The 19123-nt window shown below is 32.8% G+C and overlaps 1 protein-coding gene and 2 long non-coding RNA genes across 3 annotated transcripts; all 3 read left to right on the top strand.

Moving 5' to 3' along the window:
* The first annotated feature begins 3085 nt into the window (after window positions 1-3085).
* Window positions 3086-9924, top strand: LOC117931320. Its single transcript, XR_004654024.1, has 2 exons — window positions 3086-3784; window positions 9303-9924. It is a non-coding gene; the product is annotated as an uncharacterized LOC117931320 (long non-coding RNA).
* A 2323-nt stretch (window positions 9925-12247) lies between these two features.
* Window positions 12248-14937, top strand: LOC117931319. Its single transcript, XR_004654023.1, has 2 exons — window positions 12248-12486; window positions 14351-14937. It is a non-coding gene; the product is annotated as an uncharacterized LOC117931319 (long non-coding RNA).
* Window positions 14938-16490: 1553 nt separating this feature from the next.
* On the top strand, window positions 16491-17744 carry LOC117930087 (scarecrow-like protein 3). The gene has a single exon (XM_034850536.1). The coding sequence runs from the start codon at window positions 16491-16493 to the stop codon at window positions 17742-17744; it is 1254 nt and encodes a 417-aa protein (XP_034706427.1).
* The last annotated feature ends 1379 nt before the right edge of the window (window positions 17745-19123 follow it).

The following is a 19123-nucleotide window of genomic DNA, read 5'->3' as shown; positions in this document are numbered from 1 at the left end:
TTGAATGTGGTGCTCACAAAAATCAAACCCTTCTGTTAATCCATTTGTTTGTATGGTGTATGCATTTAGAAGTACTTTTAAGATGTAAGAAAAACTAAGGAACTAATTATTATTACTTTATAACAAATCTTCCTCGTAATTTTGTCAGGATCCGCGATCATTAATTGATTGCTCTTTTTAGTTTGGTTTCATTAGAAAATGTTATTCTCAAGGAAAAAGAATGAAGGATATTTTGTTTGGAGATGAAAGAAAAAAACGAAGAATCTTGCCATTCAACATGGACTGAGGGGTCAAATTTGTAGTTTATGGTGTGCTCTTTTTTTTTCGTAGAAAAGAGCAATACTATATTGTTGAATTTGGGTACCCAAATCTATGCAGATTAACCTCCTGAATCTTCTTTTCTTTAATTTAAAAACAAATGATCATTATTATCTTATTAATTTTAAAAGTGTCCTTGCCACATTATTGTATATGATTCTTGGGGGCTTACGCAAAAGGGGATAGAAGTTTCACAAGTGCTTCACAAAACATAGTTCAATAATTTCTCTTCCTTTATGATTGATATTTCCTTTCTGCTTCAAAGTGACATTTAATACGGCTATCTAAATGATCATGCACTGTTGTTTCTTCTTCTTCTTCTTATTGTCTTTTCTTTTGGCCTTTTGGCCATGGTGCCTAAAGTTTTCATAAAAGTCTCAAATCAGCAAGATTTTCAATTTATTTGATTGATATAGTGTTGGCTGTTAGTCATAAAAGTTTGGTTGAGGACAGGCAAGAGTCAAGACTGATACCTTCTGCAAACTCATCAACATTTAAAACTATGTGTGATATTTTTGTTGGGCTTATAAAACTAGAGCATCTTGTAGGAATGTGTTCTTGGTATTTTAAAATATTCACTGTTGACCTGAAATTCTGAACAGTGAAAACTAAGAGGTAACCTGTTTTTGGTTAGTGATCGCCTGAAATATACTGTTCTATGAATAATGATCAGAAATATATCCATACAAATATCAGATATGCTGAAAATTTGTCAGCATTTGGGAGGTTTTCACATGCTGATGTTGCTGGAAAGGGCCTTGTTTTTTGGTCAAATCTTAAGCTAAATTCAAGATACCAGGAAGTTCACTTGGATTGGTTAATAGATTTTGCCTTATGAAGTGGTATCAAGATCCTTTCAATTGTTCAACTTCTTCTTTCCTTTTGTTCTTTTTAACTTCATTCTGTGGGTGGATTCTCTAATTCCTGCATTTATTTCCACTGGATCCTACCCACTTTGTATACATGATTGGGTGGTCTCTCCATTCAAAGTTTAGCATGACTGGAACCATCAAACAAGACATCCTTTTATAAAACTAAAACCATGCTGAAATTTTTGAACTTGCCACTAGTACATTGGTAAACAGGACCTATTGAACTCCACACCATAAATTGTAGACGAGCAGTTGTCCTTTTCTATTCACAGGTGATAGAAGCTTTTAAGAATGGGGTTGGAGTAACATGCTCAGAAGATGAACTAGTAAATTGAAACCAGAGTTATGCAACTTTTGGTAATTTATTCTTGTTATACATCAGAGAAGGATGGACTCATTAAGTTTGTACACTTGTTTAAACAAAGTGGATATGTTGGACTCAGACTAGTAGTTGGAGGACAGGGTTTTCTTTTTCTTTCATACATGCATGTAGGTAGATCCAAACACTAATGTTTCGTTTTTGAAGATTTGACACATTGTAAAAGATTATCATTTGATGGTAGACAGTTAGGTTATGTTTGGTTCCCGGAAAATATTAAGGAAAGAAAAAAAAATGCAAAGGAAAATGATTTTTTTATGTTTGGTTATCCTATGAAAAATATCAAAGAAAATCAAATATGATTAAAACTAATTAAAACCTTATGTATTTTTAAATTATTTAATATTTATATTAATGAGTTAAAATAAATAAAATGAGTTTGAAGTAACAAAAAAAATAATTTATCAACTTTTAATCTATTTTTTTATTTTCCTTCATTTTTTATTTTCCTCTGCTTTTCCTTTATATTTTCTTTCCCTTGTATTTTCCTTCAAATTTTTTGGGAACCAAACATAGCCTTATGGTTACCACTGCCCTTAACTTTAAGAGGGTGTTTTTGGATTTAATGTGTCTTGGGCAACATGGGCTTCTGACTAGAAGACAAAAAAAAAAAGAACGCAACTTAGGCTTTTTCCACCAGTGTTATGAATTTTGTGACTTATGATGGTTTTGTCCTATCAAAACAACCCCTTGATCTTAAATCTTTTTTCTTGACAACTCTTAAGAGCCATTTTTTATTTTTTTATTTATTTAAAAATAGATAATTAAATATAATAATTAATATATTAAGATTTCAAAAAAAAATTTAAAAAATAATAAATAAAATCTTTTTTTTTCAAAATGTACTTAACATTCATATATTGCTTTCTTTTTTTTCAAGTTGCAACTATTATATTAATTTATTTTTTAATAATTTAATGTTTTATTATTTTATTTTTTTGAAATTTTTATTTTTGATATTTAACTAAATAATAATTGTATAAGACATATTTTATATTATTTTTTATTTATTAATTTAACTAGCTTATTATTATTATTTATTTTTTATTTTGTAGTTTATATTAATTTATTTTTCATTAATTTATCGTTCAATAATTATTATTTTTATTTTGATTTTTTTTTAAGATTTAATTAAGTAACAATTGTATAAGACATATACAAATTTATAAACTATGAATTTATGTAGTTATATTTTTTATTTTCTCTGTTTGTTTTCCATACCAAATTACTAAAAAACTTATTTATACACATATAAAAATGTCAAATATAATTTTTTTTTTTTATGTTTAAACATATACAAGATATGTGTAAAACATTTTTATATTTTTTGTTAACATCCATAAAAACTGGCAAATATATTCACAATAGCGAGATTTGTATAACCTACTACAACAATACAAATCCCTTACACATTTTAACCCCTTTGGAGCCATTATGAGCCCCATCTGCCCCAAATGTAATCGTCCTTTTAATACTTTTAGTATGGATTTCCTTTATTTCCAGCATGGTGACATTACCCATGTTATTTTGCTTCAAGAAGTGCACCATTCATACTTTATTATATTTCAAATCAAAGAATTTGATAAAGAAAATCTTGGAAGGAGAGAAAATGAGGGAAAATTTTCAGATTTGAGAGGAAAGAGAAAAAGTAGAATAGCAGTAATTAACAGGATCCATCATGAGTTTTGCTGACTTTTGTCAGATACAAGGAGAGATTCTTTGCTTAAAAATTGAGCTGCTGCTACAACGTCTCCAAATGTACTGTTTTAGCATCTCAACGGCTCATATTCAAAATGCGGTAAAAGATAGAGCACTATGAGTCATGTGACTGACCAAAAAGAGGCATAGGATGCTCAAATAAAGGCTGGAAGACCTAATAATGTCGTGGCCCGTGGGAGCCACCACGCATGCTAATCAGAGGATAAGAACCGAAAGGCTTTTTAAGTCAAGAGTCAGAGATGCCCTTGTAGCCCTCTATTTAAACGAGAAGCAAGATGAGCCCCCCTCATCTAGGGTTTCAAGGGCGGCAGCCGTGTAGGAGAAAGTAAAGGGAGAGTGAGAGAATGGGGAGCGTCTGGATTGGGGGCCGGTGGAAAGGGTCCCTAAACATTTGAAGATGTGTGAAGATACCTTTCCCAGACCCCCAATACCAAAGGCTTCCCACCTTCCCATCCCTTCCTTCTCTCTGCATCTCTGGATCCACGCTTCTTATCTGGTACTATGATATCTCGCATCTCTATTTCCAACCCTTTCTTCTTTTTTAATCTCTAGATTGAATTTTTCGTTATTCTTGTTTGAGGTCATGTTTGATTTGATGGCTTGGTATAATTTCTGATGTTATATGATATCACAAGATATTTTCTTCAATCAGATATAGATTAAGGGTCTCCGACGGGACGGGGCAGGCCGGGCCGGTGGGCCCGGAGGAGTAAGGCCCATGGTCCAGCCTGGGGCGGGCCACTGAGCCCGTTGACCAGTCAACAGGCTGGCTGGGCAGGGCCCTTGGTAAATTTAATTCCCGTGGCCCAGCCCGTGGACCCTCAAGCTGGGCGGGCTTGGGTAAAAATTAAAATGACTTTTGAGTTTTAAAGGGAGTTCCCTTATGGATCTCAAAAAGAGCCGACCACCAATTGAGGTGACTTTTTTTTGTGTAACTATTTTACATTAGTTATATATATATATTAGAAATGTTGTATGATTTTTGAAAAAAAATAAAAGTGGGTTGACTATTGAACATGTCACTCACTTTAAATGTTAAAATTTAAAGTATATGACCGTTGAAGGATTCGAATCCCTTCCTTTATGGATTTCAAGGAGAGTCAGTCACCAACTGAGTGGCTTGTTCAATGGTCATGTGACTGTTCAACATGTTAACTCACTTTTATTTTTTTCAAAAATCATACAACATTTCATATATATATATATATATATAACCATCCATATAGGAGGTACAAGAACATAAAATGAAATAAAAACAAAACTTAATTAAAAACCATTCATGTAGGAGGTAATCAAAACATATTTATATTATACATAAGGAGAAATATCTTGCAATAGACGAGAGTAGGAAAATTTGAAGAAAGCTTGAAAGCTTGAAGGGCTTACATGATGAGAGAGAAAGAAGAGAGAAGGGAGAGCATAAGCTTGGGAGAGATTTCAGATCCAAAATTATGCGTGCTTACAAATGAGGACCGGGCCTCCTTAAATAGGCAAAAAGGAATCTTAAATAGTAATAATGAACAGTAGACCCGTGCTTGAATAGTGCTTGAATAGTAAAAGTGAACAGTAAGAGGGAACTGTAGCACTTTTGACTTTTGACCCGGAATCTTGCTTTCAAAAAGCAACAACTACAAGTCATGCTCGCAGTAGCTAAGACCCCTCAAGATTTCCAGAAAATCCTTGAAGAATGAAGCTCAAGCTTCTCCCAAGAAAATTCTTATGCAGAGTCTAATGATTCAACAAGCTACCTTCCAAACAATGGTGATGACTGTGAAGGAATCCTTCTTCCAATAAGAAGATCTAAGTAATCATCAACCTTATGTCTTCCATCAAGAATATTTCAAGTTTTGCAGTTTTTGCACCAAAAGCAGCAAGCATGTGTCCACACAGTTTAAAGAAGCCTGTCAGATGTCATTTCAGTCGAAAGCAAGATTCCGGGTCAAAAGTCAAAAGTGCTACAGTCCCTCTTACGGTTCACTTTTACTATTCAAGCACTATTCAAGCACGAGTCTACTGTTCATTATTACTATTCAAGATTCCTTTTTGCCTATTTAAGGAGGCTCGGTCCTCATTTGTAAGCACGCATAATTTTAGATCTGAAACCTCTCTCAAGCTTATGCTCTCCCTTCTCTCTTCTTTCTCTCTCATCATGTAAGCCCTCAAGCTTTCAAGCTTTCTTCAAGCTTTCCTACCCTCGTCTATTGTAAGATATTTCTCTTTATGTATAATATAAATATGTTTTTATTACCTCCTACATGGATGATTTTTAATTAAGTTTTGTTTTTATTTCATTTTATATTCTTATACCTCCTATATGGATGGTTTTAATTAAGCTTTGTTTTTAATTTTATGTTTTTCATTCTTGTATCGCCTATCATGGCTGGTTTTAAGCTTATGGTATCAGCCGAAAGCAGAACCCCACACAAGTCTCAGCCAGTGATGATATGTCTTAGTTTCTCCTCAAAAAGCAGTGTGCCTAGGAGCACGAGCCCTGCTGGTTGAGCCGTTGTTAGCTGTGGATAAGCGTTTGTTAGGCTGTAAGAGGGTTGGAGTGACGTCTCATAAGGTTTGTCAATTTACTATTAGGCTCTAGATCAAAACCCTAAAATGAGTTCAATTTTCAGAACCATGTCTAGGAGATCCAATGATTCTCAAGATACTGTTGCAAAATAGTGAAGAGATCAATTATCCTAAGATCCAAAATGATTTATATATATATATATATATAACTAATGCAAAATAGTTACACAAAAGAGGGTCAACTCAGTTGGTGGCTGGCTCTCCTTGAAATCCATAAGGGAAGGGGTTTGAATCCCTCTCCCTTTAAAACTCAAAAGACATTTTAATTTTTACCCAAGCCCGTAGGCCCGCCCGCCCAGCTTGAGGGCCCACGGGCCTTAGATTTACCAAGGGCCCGGGGCGGGCCACTGAGCCCGGGTTAGGCCATGGGCCTTACTCCTCCGGCTCGGCCCGTTGGAGACTAGTTGGCCCATCCAAAAAAATTTGTAGTGTAATGAGACTAATAGGGGACATTAGTTTTAAGGAATATTCGATCAAAAAATATCACAAAATTGCCCTCTTATCATATCAAAATCGGTATTGTTACTAGTTTTGGAATAAATTACATTATATTATCGAAAGAAAATAGATAGAAAAAAAAAAGTAGAAAAAAAGGAAAAAGTAAAAGAAAATAAGTAATAGATTTAAATTTAGTAAATTGTTTTTATATTTTACTTTAAAATTATTTTATTCATTTTAATTTTTTGATATAAAGATTAAATAATTAAAAAAACATAAATTTTTAATTAATTTTAATTATATTTGGTCTTTAATTTATAGCCAAACGGAAGAAAATTATTTTTCTTACCACTTTTCGAAAACCAAGTGAATGCAAGGTAAAAGGTGGAGTTTTGGGCTAGGAAAAAAATTCATTTTAATGATTTTTTCAATCTTATAATCCTTTTGTTGCCACATAAAAACCACGTTATTAGTTTTCTTTTTGAAAAAGTTTAAATTGAAGTCTTATCTGACAAATAAAGCTTCTTTATACCTATGGTAAAATATGAAATCGTATTTATTAAATGAGGCTTTAGTTCAAAAGTGAAGCCTCATTTGTTAAATGAGGTTTTGAAAAAAAAAAAAGTGATAATTTAAAATTTTAAAATAATAATAATAACGTGGTTTGATAATAAAAATGTCATTTTGAATATAAGTTTGAGAATATGGCTAAAATATTTGTTTTTTTTTTTTTTTTTAACGGTAGCTATTTTGGCCCAAAGCTCTAAAAAGGTAGGTGTTTAACTTTTTACTTGTTTCTAAAATACGGAATATACAAGGAAAAATGAATGAATGGTAGCTCCACTTCAAATACTTGAGAATTTCCCTTTTAAGGACCAAACTTTTAAGAGGACAACTTTAGCCATTTAGTCCTCGTTATCTTATTACTCTACGAGAATGGACACTATCAATGACTCGACTAAGGCGGTAGCTCTGCTCCATATGCTCAAGGAATTCATGCTTGAACTCCTCGAAATATCCATCGCTAATGCCATTAAGGTTTTGGCCAAGATTTACATTTGGCACTGGTGGCTCTCGCTCATGCGATGACGCTTGAAGTTGTTCTCATCTCGTTATTGCTTCTGGCTCATGTGGAAGTACCATCTTAATTTCTGTAAACCCTTGACCTAGATATGATTCGCCATTGATTTCAGTGTCAAAAACATTTTCTTCCCAAATTCCCCCGGACGACAACTATAGAAAAACCCTAGGTTGGAGAGGTTGCCCAATAAGAGATCTTTTATAAAAATTGTTATAAAAATATGAAAAGTGAGAGACAAAAATACCCTTTATCATTCACGCATCTTTATTTACATCGTTTTCTTGATTTCTATCATTTGTTTTTTATATCAAACCGATGGAAATATTGTTTACACATAAATAACTATCAAATATTATTATTATAATTATCATTTTTTTTCACATTTTCGCATATGGGCAAGACACTTATATTAAATGTACAAGACATTTATGCTAAATGTACAAGACTTGTATAAGTCTATATTATGAATGTATTTAGGTGTTTTTTATTTTTGTCTGTTTTTTTTTTATATATTTAGAAACCTTGTTAACAAGTATGCATAAATGTGAAATACAATTTTTTTATATTTTCATATATGTACAAGACACTTGTATTAATTGTATAAGGTATTTGTATAAGTTGTACTAGGCTTGTATAAAAATATGAAATGCCTTGTACATTTAATATAATTGTCCAAACATATGGAAAAAAAATTATATTTGACATTTACTCATGTATATAAATAAATTTTCTAATAATTTGGTATGGAAAACAAACAAAGAAAATAAATAAATAAATAAATAAATAAATATATATATATATATATATATATATATATATATATATATATATATATATATATATATATATATATATATATATATATAAGTAATATTGCCTGTTGAAAAGTCTAAAGTGTTATAATAAAAAGTCATTTTTACTGTTCATTTCTACTATTCACTATTCATTCATAAGAAGTTATTATTCACAATCAAAATAAAAAACATACAGTACTTTGTCTATTGCTTTGTACTGTTTAAAATTCCTTTTTCAACTATTTAATGAGGTTAACTCCTCAGTTGTAAGCACGCTTAAATTTTTTCATAGCTTTCCTTCCATTTTAAGCTTCTTCTTTTCTTCTCTTCTCTCTCTTTCACCATGTAAGCCTTCAAGTCAAAATTTTCTTTGTCCTTCCATTGTAAGATATTCTATTTCCCTGTTTCTCCTTATTATAAGTATGTTTTTCAAGTTATGTAAAATAAAGTTTGATATTCTTTTCTTTAAATTTCTTTATTAAATATCTTTGTGTATTTTCGATTTTTCTTATTTGATTTTAAGTTTTGACATAATTTATGTTTTCATTGCACACCTAGGACAAGGTTATATGCAATGAAAACATAAATTATGTCAAAACTCAAAATCAAATAAGAGAAATTAAAAATACACAAAAATATTTAATAAAAAAATTTAAAGAAAGGAACACCAAACTTTATTTTACATAACTTGAAAAACATACTTATAATAAGGAAAAATAGAGAAATGAAATATCTTACAATGGAAAGGTAAGGAAATCTTTGAAGAAAGCTTTGGTTTGAAGGCTTACATGATGAAAGAGAGAAAAGAGAAGAAGGAGCTTAAGATGGAATGAAAGCTTATGGAAAAATTTAAGCGTAAATTTTAGCGTGCTTACAACTAAGGAGTTGGCCTCATTAAATAGCTGAAAAATGAATCTTAAACAGTACCAAGCAATAGGCAAAGTACTATATGCTTTTTGACTTTGGTTGTAAATAGTAACTTCCCGTGAATGAATAGTGAATCTGTGGATGAATAGTGAATAATAAAAGTGACTTTTTATTGTAACACTTTAGACTTTTCAGTAGGGAATCTTACTTTCAACTGAGTAATGATGGCTGAAATGTTATTTTTTGAACTGTAGTCTCACATGCTGGTAGACAAAAAATGTTTTCGTTGTTGAAACGACTTAAAGCTTTGTCGGTGGAGTCATGAGGAGGCTTAAGGAAGAACATAATCCCTACAATGCTCTTCAAGTAACTTGACATCTTCAATTGCAGACTTGGTTGGTTATTGTAGAAAATTTGGTGAAAATGATTTGTAGCAATGAAATAACCTATGTTCTTTGGATATGCTTTATTCTCTTCACCGAAAGCATTTTTTGTCTACCAGTATGTGAGACTACAGTTAATGAAATCTTTAACCAGTTTTCTGATTTCATCATTGTCTACATTGATGATGTTTTGGTATACTCTATCTCTGTTGAGCAACATTGGAAGCACCTCAACAAGTTTGTTCAGACTGTTACAAGTAATGGTTTAAGCTTGTCAGACACTAAGATTAACCTATTTCAAACTAAGATTAGATTCTTAGATCATCATATCTACCAAGGAACCATTACCCCAATTCACTTTTAGATAAGGAAATTTTATTTGAATTTGCCAATCCACCTTATGAGAGGAGTATAAACACTTTAAAGGATTAGGTGATTCAAGCTAAGGAAAACCAAGTTAATCTCTTAAAACAGGAGATCAATCTTGTAAAAATTAAAGAACAATTAAAAGTTAAGAAAACTCAAGACACGATAGAAAAATTTAAGGATAAGATTATTGGAGAAATTTGTTTTAACATTCTTAATGCGTTTTGGCACAAGAAACAACATGAGGTTGAGTTACCTTATGAGCCAGACTTTAGTAAGAATAATATTCCCACTAAAGCCAGACCTATCCAGATAAATAAGGAATTGTTAAGCTATTGTGAAAATGAGATCCAGGATCTTCTTGACAAGAAGTTGATAAGGAAGTCTATGTGCCCTTGGAGTTGTTCAGCCTTTTATGTTCAGAAACAAGCTGAATTAGAAAGATGAACACCTAGACTAGTCATCAACTACAAGCCTCTTAATAATGCATTAAGATGGATTAGGTATCCTATTCCAAACAAGAAATACCTCATTCAAAGGTTAGTTAAATCTAAAGTTTTTTCTAAGTTTGATATGAAATCAAGATTTTGGCATATCTAGATTGCAGAAAATGATAGGTATAAGACAGCCTTTGTGGTACCCTTTGGACATTATGAATGGAACGTAATGCCCTTTGGTCTTAAGAATGCACCCTCAGAATTTCAGAACATGATGAATGAAATCTTTAACCAGTTTTTTTATTTCATCATTATCTTCATTGTTGATGTTTTGATGTACTTTATTGTCAAAACAGTCAAGTCTAGAGTCAAGACCCTACCATGTTTAGCTAATTCGTATATATATATTCATAATTTACAAATTTATACATGTCATACAAAGTTGTTTTTTAATTAAATTTCAAAAAATAAAAAATAATCAAATGTTAAATTAATGAAAAATAAGTTAAGATATGCATGTGTTGTAATTTAATTAAATTAAAAAAAAATTCAAAATCTCAAAATAAAAAATAAAAATAATAATCAAATGTTAAATTAATGAAAAACAAATTAAAATAAGCATGTGTTGTTATTTAATTAAATTCAAAAAATTCAAAATCTCAAAATAAATAATAATAATAATTGAATATTAAATTACTATAAACATGTCTTATACAATTGTTATTTAATTAAATTTTAAAAATAAAAAATTGCAAAGAAAAAAAATTTAGCAAGTTAAATTAATGAAAAACAAATTAAGATAAGCATGTGTTGTTATTTAATTAAATTCAAAAAATTCAAAATCTCAAAATAAATAATAATAATAATAATAATTGAACATTAAATTACTATAAACATGTCTTACACAATTGTTATTTAATTAAATTTTAAAAATAAAAAATTGCAAAGAAAAAAAATTTAGCAAGTTAAATTAATGAAAAAGAAATTAATATAAATTGTTATTTAATTAAATTTTAAAAATTACAAAATAAAAAAATAATAATTGAACATTAAATTAATACAAAATAAATTAAGATAATAGTTGCAACTTGAAAAAAAAAACTATAAATATTATATAGATTTTGAAAATATATATTTTATTTATTATTATTATTTTTCTTAAAATTTTAATATACTAATTATCATGAGTATTTAATTATCCCTTTTAAAAAAGCATGTGTAATTATCCCCTTTTACAAAAAAAAAAAAAAGCTTTTAAGGATATTTTGGGCATTTATGGTTGATAACTAGGCTCAGATCCTCCACAACAATTTCATTACTTCTTCTAACTTTTCACACTAATTCTAGGAAGTGGAAACCCTTTACAACAATTTTCAAGTCTAGCAACCCCTTAAGCTAATTCTCCCATTTTTTTGTAATTATTTATCTCAATTTTTGTATTCTAATATATTTTAATATGCTATCTATTCATTTCTTATTATCATAATTAAAAATAAATTCTATTAATTACGGTTAAATAAATAAATTTTAAATAAAATAATGAATAAATAATTTTTAAAATCTTAAATTTTTGTACTAAAAATCCTTATTTTTATGGGTATCTGCAAATTACCTTTGAGACTATATTTGGTTAAAAAAATACTAAGGAAAGGAAAAAAATTCTTGTGAAAATAATTTTCCAACATGGTATTTGGAAAAAAATATATATATAAAGGAATATTCTACTATTTTCCTTAAAAAATAAAAATAGTTGGTTAAAATGGATTAAATGATCCTCAACATGTTTTTTTTTTTTTTATAAGTAACTCAATTTTTATATAAAAGTTTTTTATTTATTTTAAGTATTTATATGGTGGTTTTAAAATAAAATATTATTTTTATAAAAAAAATAATGATGGTATTTTTGTTGAAATGATATAAAAAATGGATGAAATGTTAAATTTAAAAAATGGGGTTTTGAGAGGTTATTTTAATAAAATCCTAAAAAATAATGAGGAAAATAGAAGAGAAAGGGATGGGAAATATGGAGGAAATTTGATCCGGCTCACAGTATCGTCTTCACCGAGTCTTCTGTTCACCTAACTACCTCTTCAGAAGTCGCTATGGCTTCTCAAAGTCAACGGTCACCACCATCACTCCAAACACCTTCCAGTGCCTTCGAAAACTTACCCTTTTCGGGCACACTAGTTCCCATGGATGAAATGCATTCTTCAAATCCAGTGAATGTGTTCGAATCCATGTCTTCAGATCAGGTATGAATTGAACTTCTCTCTCTTAACCTCACACCTTAATGTTTTGAACCCTATTTTTTTTCTTCTTCTCATTTTTGGAAATCTAGACACTCGGATTTTGTACGTATAGAAAATTCGATGCGACTCCTTGTAATTGGATTTCGATGTTTCTCTTGTGTTTGCATTTTTTAATTCTTTGTGCTTCCATTCGATTTTGAAAACTAAAATTTTAATTTTTCGTTTTCTACTACACAATTTTGAGGAATTGGCTCTAAGAAAATTTAACACATCGATGACTATTATGGTATTGGTTTTGGCTTTGGTTTGGGTTTGTCCAATCTTTATTGATATGAAATCTCATCTTGAAAATATAGGAAGCTACCAAAGCCTGTGAAGTTTAGCAATGGGTTTGGTGGGTGGTTGTTGTTTTTCCAGTGGGTTGGAGGAGAAACAAAAGAACTTGAATTCTTTGGATCTCCTCTTGGTTGCTGAGACTGAGAAATGGGTGTTGTAGCAGAGAAATGAAGTTTCATGTCTCTTCTTGCTTTGGTTTCCAAGAAATGAAGAATTCATTTTAACTAAGCCAAAATAGTGTCATAGGCTCAATTGAATACTGGGTTTGTGTTTTCAGGTCCAAAATGATGAAAAATCTAGGATTAATTAATATGGTATTGGTGGTTTTTTATCATGACTTCAAGACCTTTACACCCTGATCTTTTTGTCTTATAATATAGTGTAACTTTGTTCAAACCGGTGATCTAAACGTAGCTAGTTTACACATGCCATCCCCATAACTACCCTGTTATTAGTTGGCTAATAGCTCTGTATCATACAAATAAACAGATGGGAAACAGGACAACTATTTGAAACTGAAGAGAAATAGCATCAGGATATGTTGTTGTCATGGGAAAACTTCCGGTAGTATTAAAATTGGGAGACTTGTTATGAGTGTGTGCTAGAATTTCCCTGCAGTCTCCCATAGATTTCTATTAACTTCTGCCTAAATTTTCAATGGCTTTTAATCTGCCTTTTCCTTTCCAGAACTCAGGCCTGTGAAAGAACAGCAGAATAAAAGTTAGGGGGGTTACAGCAACAGAATAGAATAAGTTAAGAGGGAAAGAGGATTCATAACTGGTCAACCATAAAAATTTCAAAGAGTACCAAAAAACTTAATGGTTTTCAAGCTAGTTACCCTGACTGCAGAATGCACATCCCAACATTATAGTAACATGCCGGCACATTAGGTTGACTCAAAAAAGTGCATCAAGTGTGCTCAAATTTAGTAGATAGATCGTAGCATCCAAACATACTTACAACTATTACAACTGAACTGAAGTAAAATAGAAGCAAGCATATAAAGATACGAAGTGAGCCTGCTGAAGATAAACCATAGGAAAGACTACGAAAGGATTCCTGTATTGAAAAAGGTGATAGACAGTCGGCAGTTTATTCAGCCAGATTTTAATCGTGAGGTTTCTTTAGAGAAACATGTATGCTAAAAACCAAAAGTTATTTCTACTTCTAGTATCTTTGTTGGAGTGGATATTGCATAAGTTGCTTCAATGAAAATGTTAGTTTGGCAGCATGTATCAGTGTTGCATATTAAAGGAGCCACCGTTACAAAAGCACTTGTCAATCACTGCACCAGTACAGTGATGTCCAAAGATGACCATAGTGTCACAAATATCAAGAAAAACAAGGAAACTAAGATAGAATTTTGTGATAACCAGTTAATAACTGATTTTGACATTTCAGTTTGCATATTTGTATATGTTTCTTTACATATGTTATAAATATTAGTCAATCATTTACTTCTATGACTCTGTTTCTTCGTACTGTAATTTCTCTAACATGTGTTTTTTTCTTTTTCTCTTGGGTTTTATAGAATGGGTCATCGATTTGTGTATGATTTATTTGATACCGATGAGCAAGCCACTCAATTCTCTCCCAATCATAGTTCCAAAGCAGAGGCAACCAAACCCCTGAGCCCTATTGCTGAGAATCAGAAGAATCAAACTGAGAATGCTGAGGTTCTAGTCCAACTCTAGAGGTGCTGTAATTGTGCTGAGTTTGCTGCTGGAACTGAAGCCCAGATAGCGGAAACAGTGGTCTTGGAAGTCCTGCCACCAGTGAAAGAAGAAAGGAGGAGGGGCAAGAGAAGCTCCAAGTCTTGTTTGAATCAAAGGAGAAGGGTTCTTGGGGAGTCTGATTTACAAGCGAAGGGGCTTGGTGATATGGATTTTTATGTGAACGTGGTTTGTGGGAACTAGGTAGTGGGAAGCGTCTGGATATCAGTTGTTTGGACAGTCCACATCATGTCAAGATGTCTCCCCTTAGTGACGGTATGGCCATGAAATAGCATCTCAAGGTGTTAGAAGGACGCAGATTATACCTCCGAAAACAAATTATATGGATTTTCCGTGACAAAGGAAAATGAATTCCTTGTTTTTCCCTAAAGAGGAAAATTTTATATTCCTTTTCTTATCTTTTTCTTTCCTTCCAATTTTCTTTTTTTAGCATTTTTTGGAAACCAAACATAACCTAAGTGGATAGTGATACTAATAAGGGTATAAAAAAACTATCTAAATATTGCAATACAACCTAATTTAGAAAATTTTAAATTTTTTTACAAAGTCAATAATTTTGTATCATCATAATGTATTTTTTAGTATGCTTATCATTTACAAATAGGATAAAATAACCTTGAAATTTGTAATAATCACAAGAAGGTAGAGATATTTACCTGATCAAAAAATTGAAAATCACTATCAACCCAAGGCTACAATCAACCCAAACAGACGCAGAACACTTTATAGGCTCTTATCTTATTCATATTAGAAGAAGAGAGTGCCCCTCCATCTCCATTGAGTAGATCTTAAATGAAATGAAGAAGAAAAAATCACATTACAAATCATAATTTGGTTATTTAGTTTTAAAGTCATTTCAAGTGGAAGTTGGATGGCTCAAGGCCTACATTTCCTTCACCAAACGTGCCTAATCAACAGATTAGGTGATGCCTTCCATTGTCCCCATTATAATCTCAATTGCAATGGCATTAGTCATACCCCACCCATAATCTCTTTCTCACTACCAAAAATTTGTCATTTAGCCTTTAACTTCGCCCAAATCAAAGGGATTTTATAATTATGTTTCTTAATGAAGGTTGAGATGGGGCTTAGTATGATAGTATCAAATGATCCGAGAAAATCTAAAGTGGGCCATTTTAATTAAGTGGATGGAGTCCCCACTAATGTACGGCCATGACAATAGTCTTGGCCCCTGATGCTTGGCCCTGTCTCTTATGACAATGTGCTTCGAACCATCTTCAGGAGAAGGAGACAACCATATCTTGTGTGGCCAGGCGGCATTGACGTTAACCGATTTGGACACATTCTCGGAGTGGACTTCTTTGGATTTAATTATTTTTAAAAGATTTAAGATAAGGAAAAAAAAAGAAGAAAAAAAGGCAAGATAATTGATAATAACTAGGACTACGAAGAAAGTGGGTTGCTGGGTGATAGAGCTGGTCACAAACTAACACCAAGAAAGTGGCATTCACTTTGTGAGTGGGGAGCAAGATAGTATCTTGTACAAAAGCTTTGCCTGGATTTATTTCAGCCTCGTTATCCAAGCATGACCACATGTTCATTAACGTTGTCGGTCCTACACAATTCGTGGTTCCCCAAGTATCTTTTATCTACAAACTATTCATCGATGAATCAAAAGGTTGAAGATTCGAAGCTTAGCGTGAGTGTGGGTCAATGGGATGTGAATCAAATTAATATTATTTTGATTAACTACAATCCAGCAAAGTCAATTACAAATAAATTCTTAGAAAACTCCTCCCTTGCAATCTTCCGGTTGTAAATGTAGCATGCTTCCAAGAGGTACGTGACATTTCAATTTCATTATCACCTACTCCTCTTCAACACATGATTTTTCTATAAGAATCAAAAAAATTGCCCATAGGTCTTGTCTAAATTTAGCAGCATCGAAGTTCCTTTCCGGACTGGGCAGCAGCCCAAATGGGTTCAGCATCTCCAGCCATGAAGCCTGATGTAACGTTGACCCTATGCTTGTCATCCCCGGATCATTTTGAAGCCATCAACACCGAAGAAAGAGGGATTCTTCTCATTCAGATGCTCCTAAAATGTGCCATGCACGCCTCTTCCGGCAACCTCCACCGCGCTGACGCCTGCCTGCACCAGATCTCCCACCATGCCTCCATTTCCGGCGACTCCATGCAGCGCCTCGCAGCCCGGTTCGCCTCCGCCCTCGCGGTCCGCCTTGTGAAGCGTTGGCCTGGCCTATACAAAGCCTTGAACCGCAATCCATCCTGGCAGCCCAAAGCTGATTGGGCCGGACCCATCTTTGGCAAGGTCTTCCCTCACCTCGAGCTTGCCTATAGCATCATAGCCCAAACCCTAACCCGAACCATGGCGGAGGAGCGGGTCATCCATATATTGGACACTGGGTCGGGTGACCCTGAGTTGTGGGTCCCACTTCTTCATAGTTTTGCACATATGCCACATGGTCCTCCCCACTTGAAAATCACTTGCATTAGTAGTAACAAACTTGCTTTAGAGAAGCTGGGCATTAGGCTTGTGAAAGAGGCTGAAGCCCTTGCCATGCCCTTCCAATTTAACCCTCTAAACGTGACTCTACGAGACCTAACCATTGACATGCTTAGGGTGAGATCAGGGGAGGCATTAGCCATTACATCGGTCCTTAATCTTCACACCTTATTAGCCGAGGATGATCGTGTGGACGCGCATTTTGGACTCAATAAGGGCAACATTGTGAAGGAATGTAAGCAAATGAGTCGATTTCTAGCAACGGTCAGGTCAATGTCTCCTAAGATAGTATTATTAGTCGAACAAGAATCTGATCATAATCTAAATCGTTTAACAGATCGATTCGTTCAAGGCTTATATTACTATAGCGCAATTTTTGACTCTATGAATGCAACTTTAGGGAGTTCATCAAGTGAGGAGCGACTTGCGGTAGAGGAGATGTACGGAAGAGAGATTGAAAATATAGTGGCATGCGAAGGGTTGGAGAGGGTGGAGAGGCATGAGAGTTATGGAAGGTGGATGGTTAGGTTGGGGCGAGGTGGGTTCAAGCCAGTGCGACTGTGGTATGAGAGTATGGAGGGTGTGAAGGATTTGGTGGGAGGAGATGGGGAGGATGGGTATACGGTTAGAAATGAGAGGGCTAGTTTGATGATATGTTGGAGTCAAAGGCCTCTTTATGCCATATCTGCATGGATTTCCCAGTAAATATGTTTTGTTTTGTTTTCTTATAATAATTAGACATATGTTTATACAGAGCAATTCGTTCAAAAAGTTGACATTTATTTATTTATTCTTCTTGTCTTCCTTACCCAATATATTCAATCAAATTCCACATCTTTTTATGTTGGATGTTAACTATGCCCAAGCTTGGTGCTCTAAGATTAGATTTCACTTGAAAAGTGGATGTGTGAAGGAAAAATAAATAATTAATTCTTTTATTTGATATATTAATTTTAAATATATTTCTAATTTTCTTTCTTGTTTTTATTTTTCTTTTTATATTCATTTCACTCGGTTTTTTCTCAAGTTTTCGTAACATGTAAATAGAAAGTTAAGATTATTAGAAAATCAAGTAAATAAGATCTCATAATTCTAGTTTCATAAACCAAAATAAATTTACAAAATCCACTTTGTGTCACTACAATGAAGATCACTTGACATAGATTCTTCACAATGTTGCGTCATTTTGATAGCACCTTATATCGATATTAGCACCTTATATCTTATCTCTCCTTACTCTGTCTCACTTAATGTTTGTACAAATGACGGGTAGCCTCCCAAACTTAGGATGAGTGGAAAAAGGGGCCAAGAACTCTTTTATCAGATCAAGTGACATTCCATCAAGAGTTGCAAATGAACACTTTATTTTAAATATATGAATCCGACTTTTCCAATTCCATATAATAGTCATGGTATATGGAAACATTAATTCAGGTACATGACTTTGGTCATTGTACCTTGTATACAATTTGATAAGTTCATGACAGTTGTGGGGGCTTCCCTCTACGTGTTTTCCCCCAATCAAAAACCCTTGGTCTGTCCAAGGTAAACAAATGATCCATCTAAATCCATCCATCAGAACCAAAATAAATTGTCTAGCGTAAGAGAAAAGAGATTTTCTTTTTTCTGGATGCCAGACGGAATGGATAGACCAAGTCAATTAAGATTTTTAGACGGATTAACCAACACAACCGAAGACTCCAGGCATTGAATAGATGAACAATCATATCTAGTGTCTGAGCAACGGCCTAGACAACATTTACGCTTGAAAATAATGTCTATTAATTGCTACACGCAATTTGTGGCATTGACAAACGTAAATGCATAGTCAACTACATGGTCCGAGACTCTTACTCAACAATCAGCAAATGACACCAATGAGCAGATTTTGGTTTGTATAATTGCCCAATCCACACAGAGATGAAGGCGTTGATCCTCTTGCTAAGGTTTGATTTCCAACTTGATAACAATCATCATCACAAAAAGGCATGAATGCACCATCAATGCTATGGTAAAAGTGTCATCCACTCTATAAAACCTTAGGAGAAGTATGAAAAAGGTACACACGTACAAAGTCATTTGAA

The sequence above is a fragment of the Vitis riparia genome, chromosome 14 (assembly GCF_004353265.1).
Source record: "Vitis riparia cultivar Riparia Gloire de Montpellier isolate 1030 chromosome 14, EGFV_Vit.rip_1.0, whole genome shotgun sequence".
Lineage (NCBI taxonomy): Eukaryota > Viridiplantae > Streptophyta > Magnoliopsida > Vitales > Vitaceae > Vitis > Vitis riparia.
The sequence above is the reverse complement of the archived record's forward strand: the minus strand, read 5'-3'. Positions and strand labels throughout refer to the sequence as shown.

Bases quoted from the DNA above. Each gene is read 5' to 3' on its own strand.
- LOC117930087 (XM_034850536.1), top strand. From the start codon at position 16,491: ATGGGTTCAGCATCTCCAGCCATGAAGCCTGATGTAACGTTGACCCTA.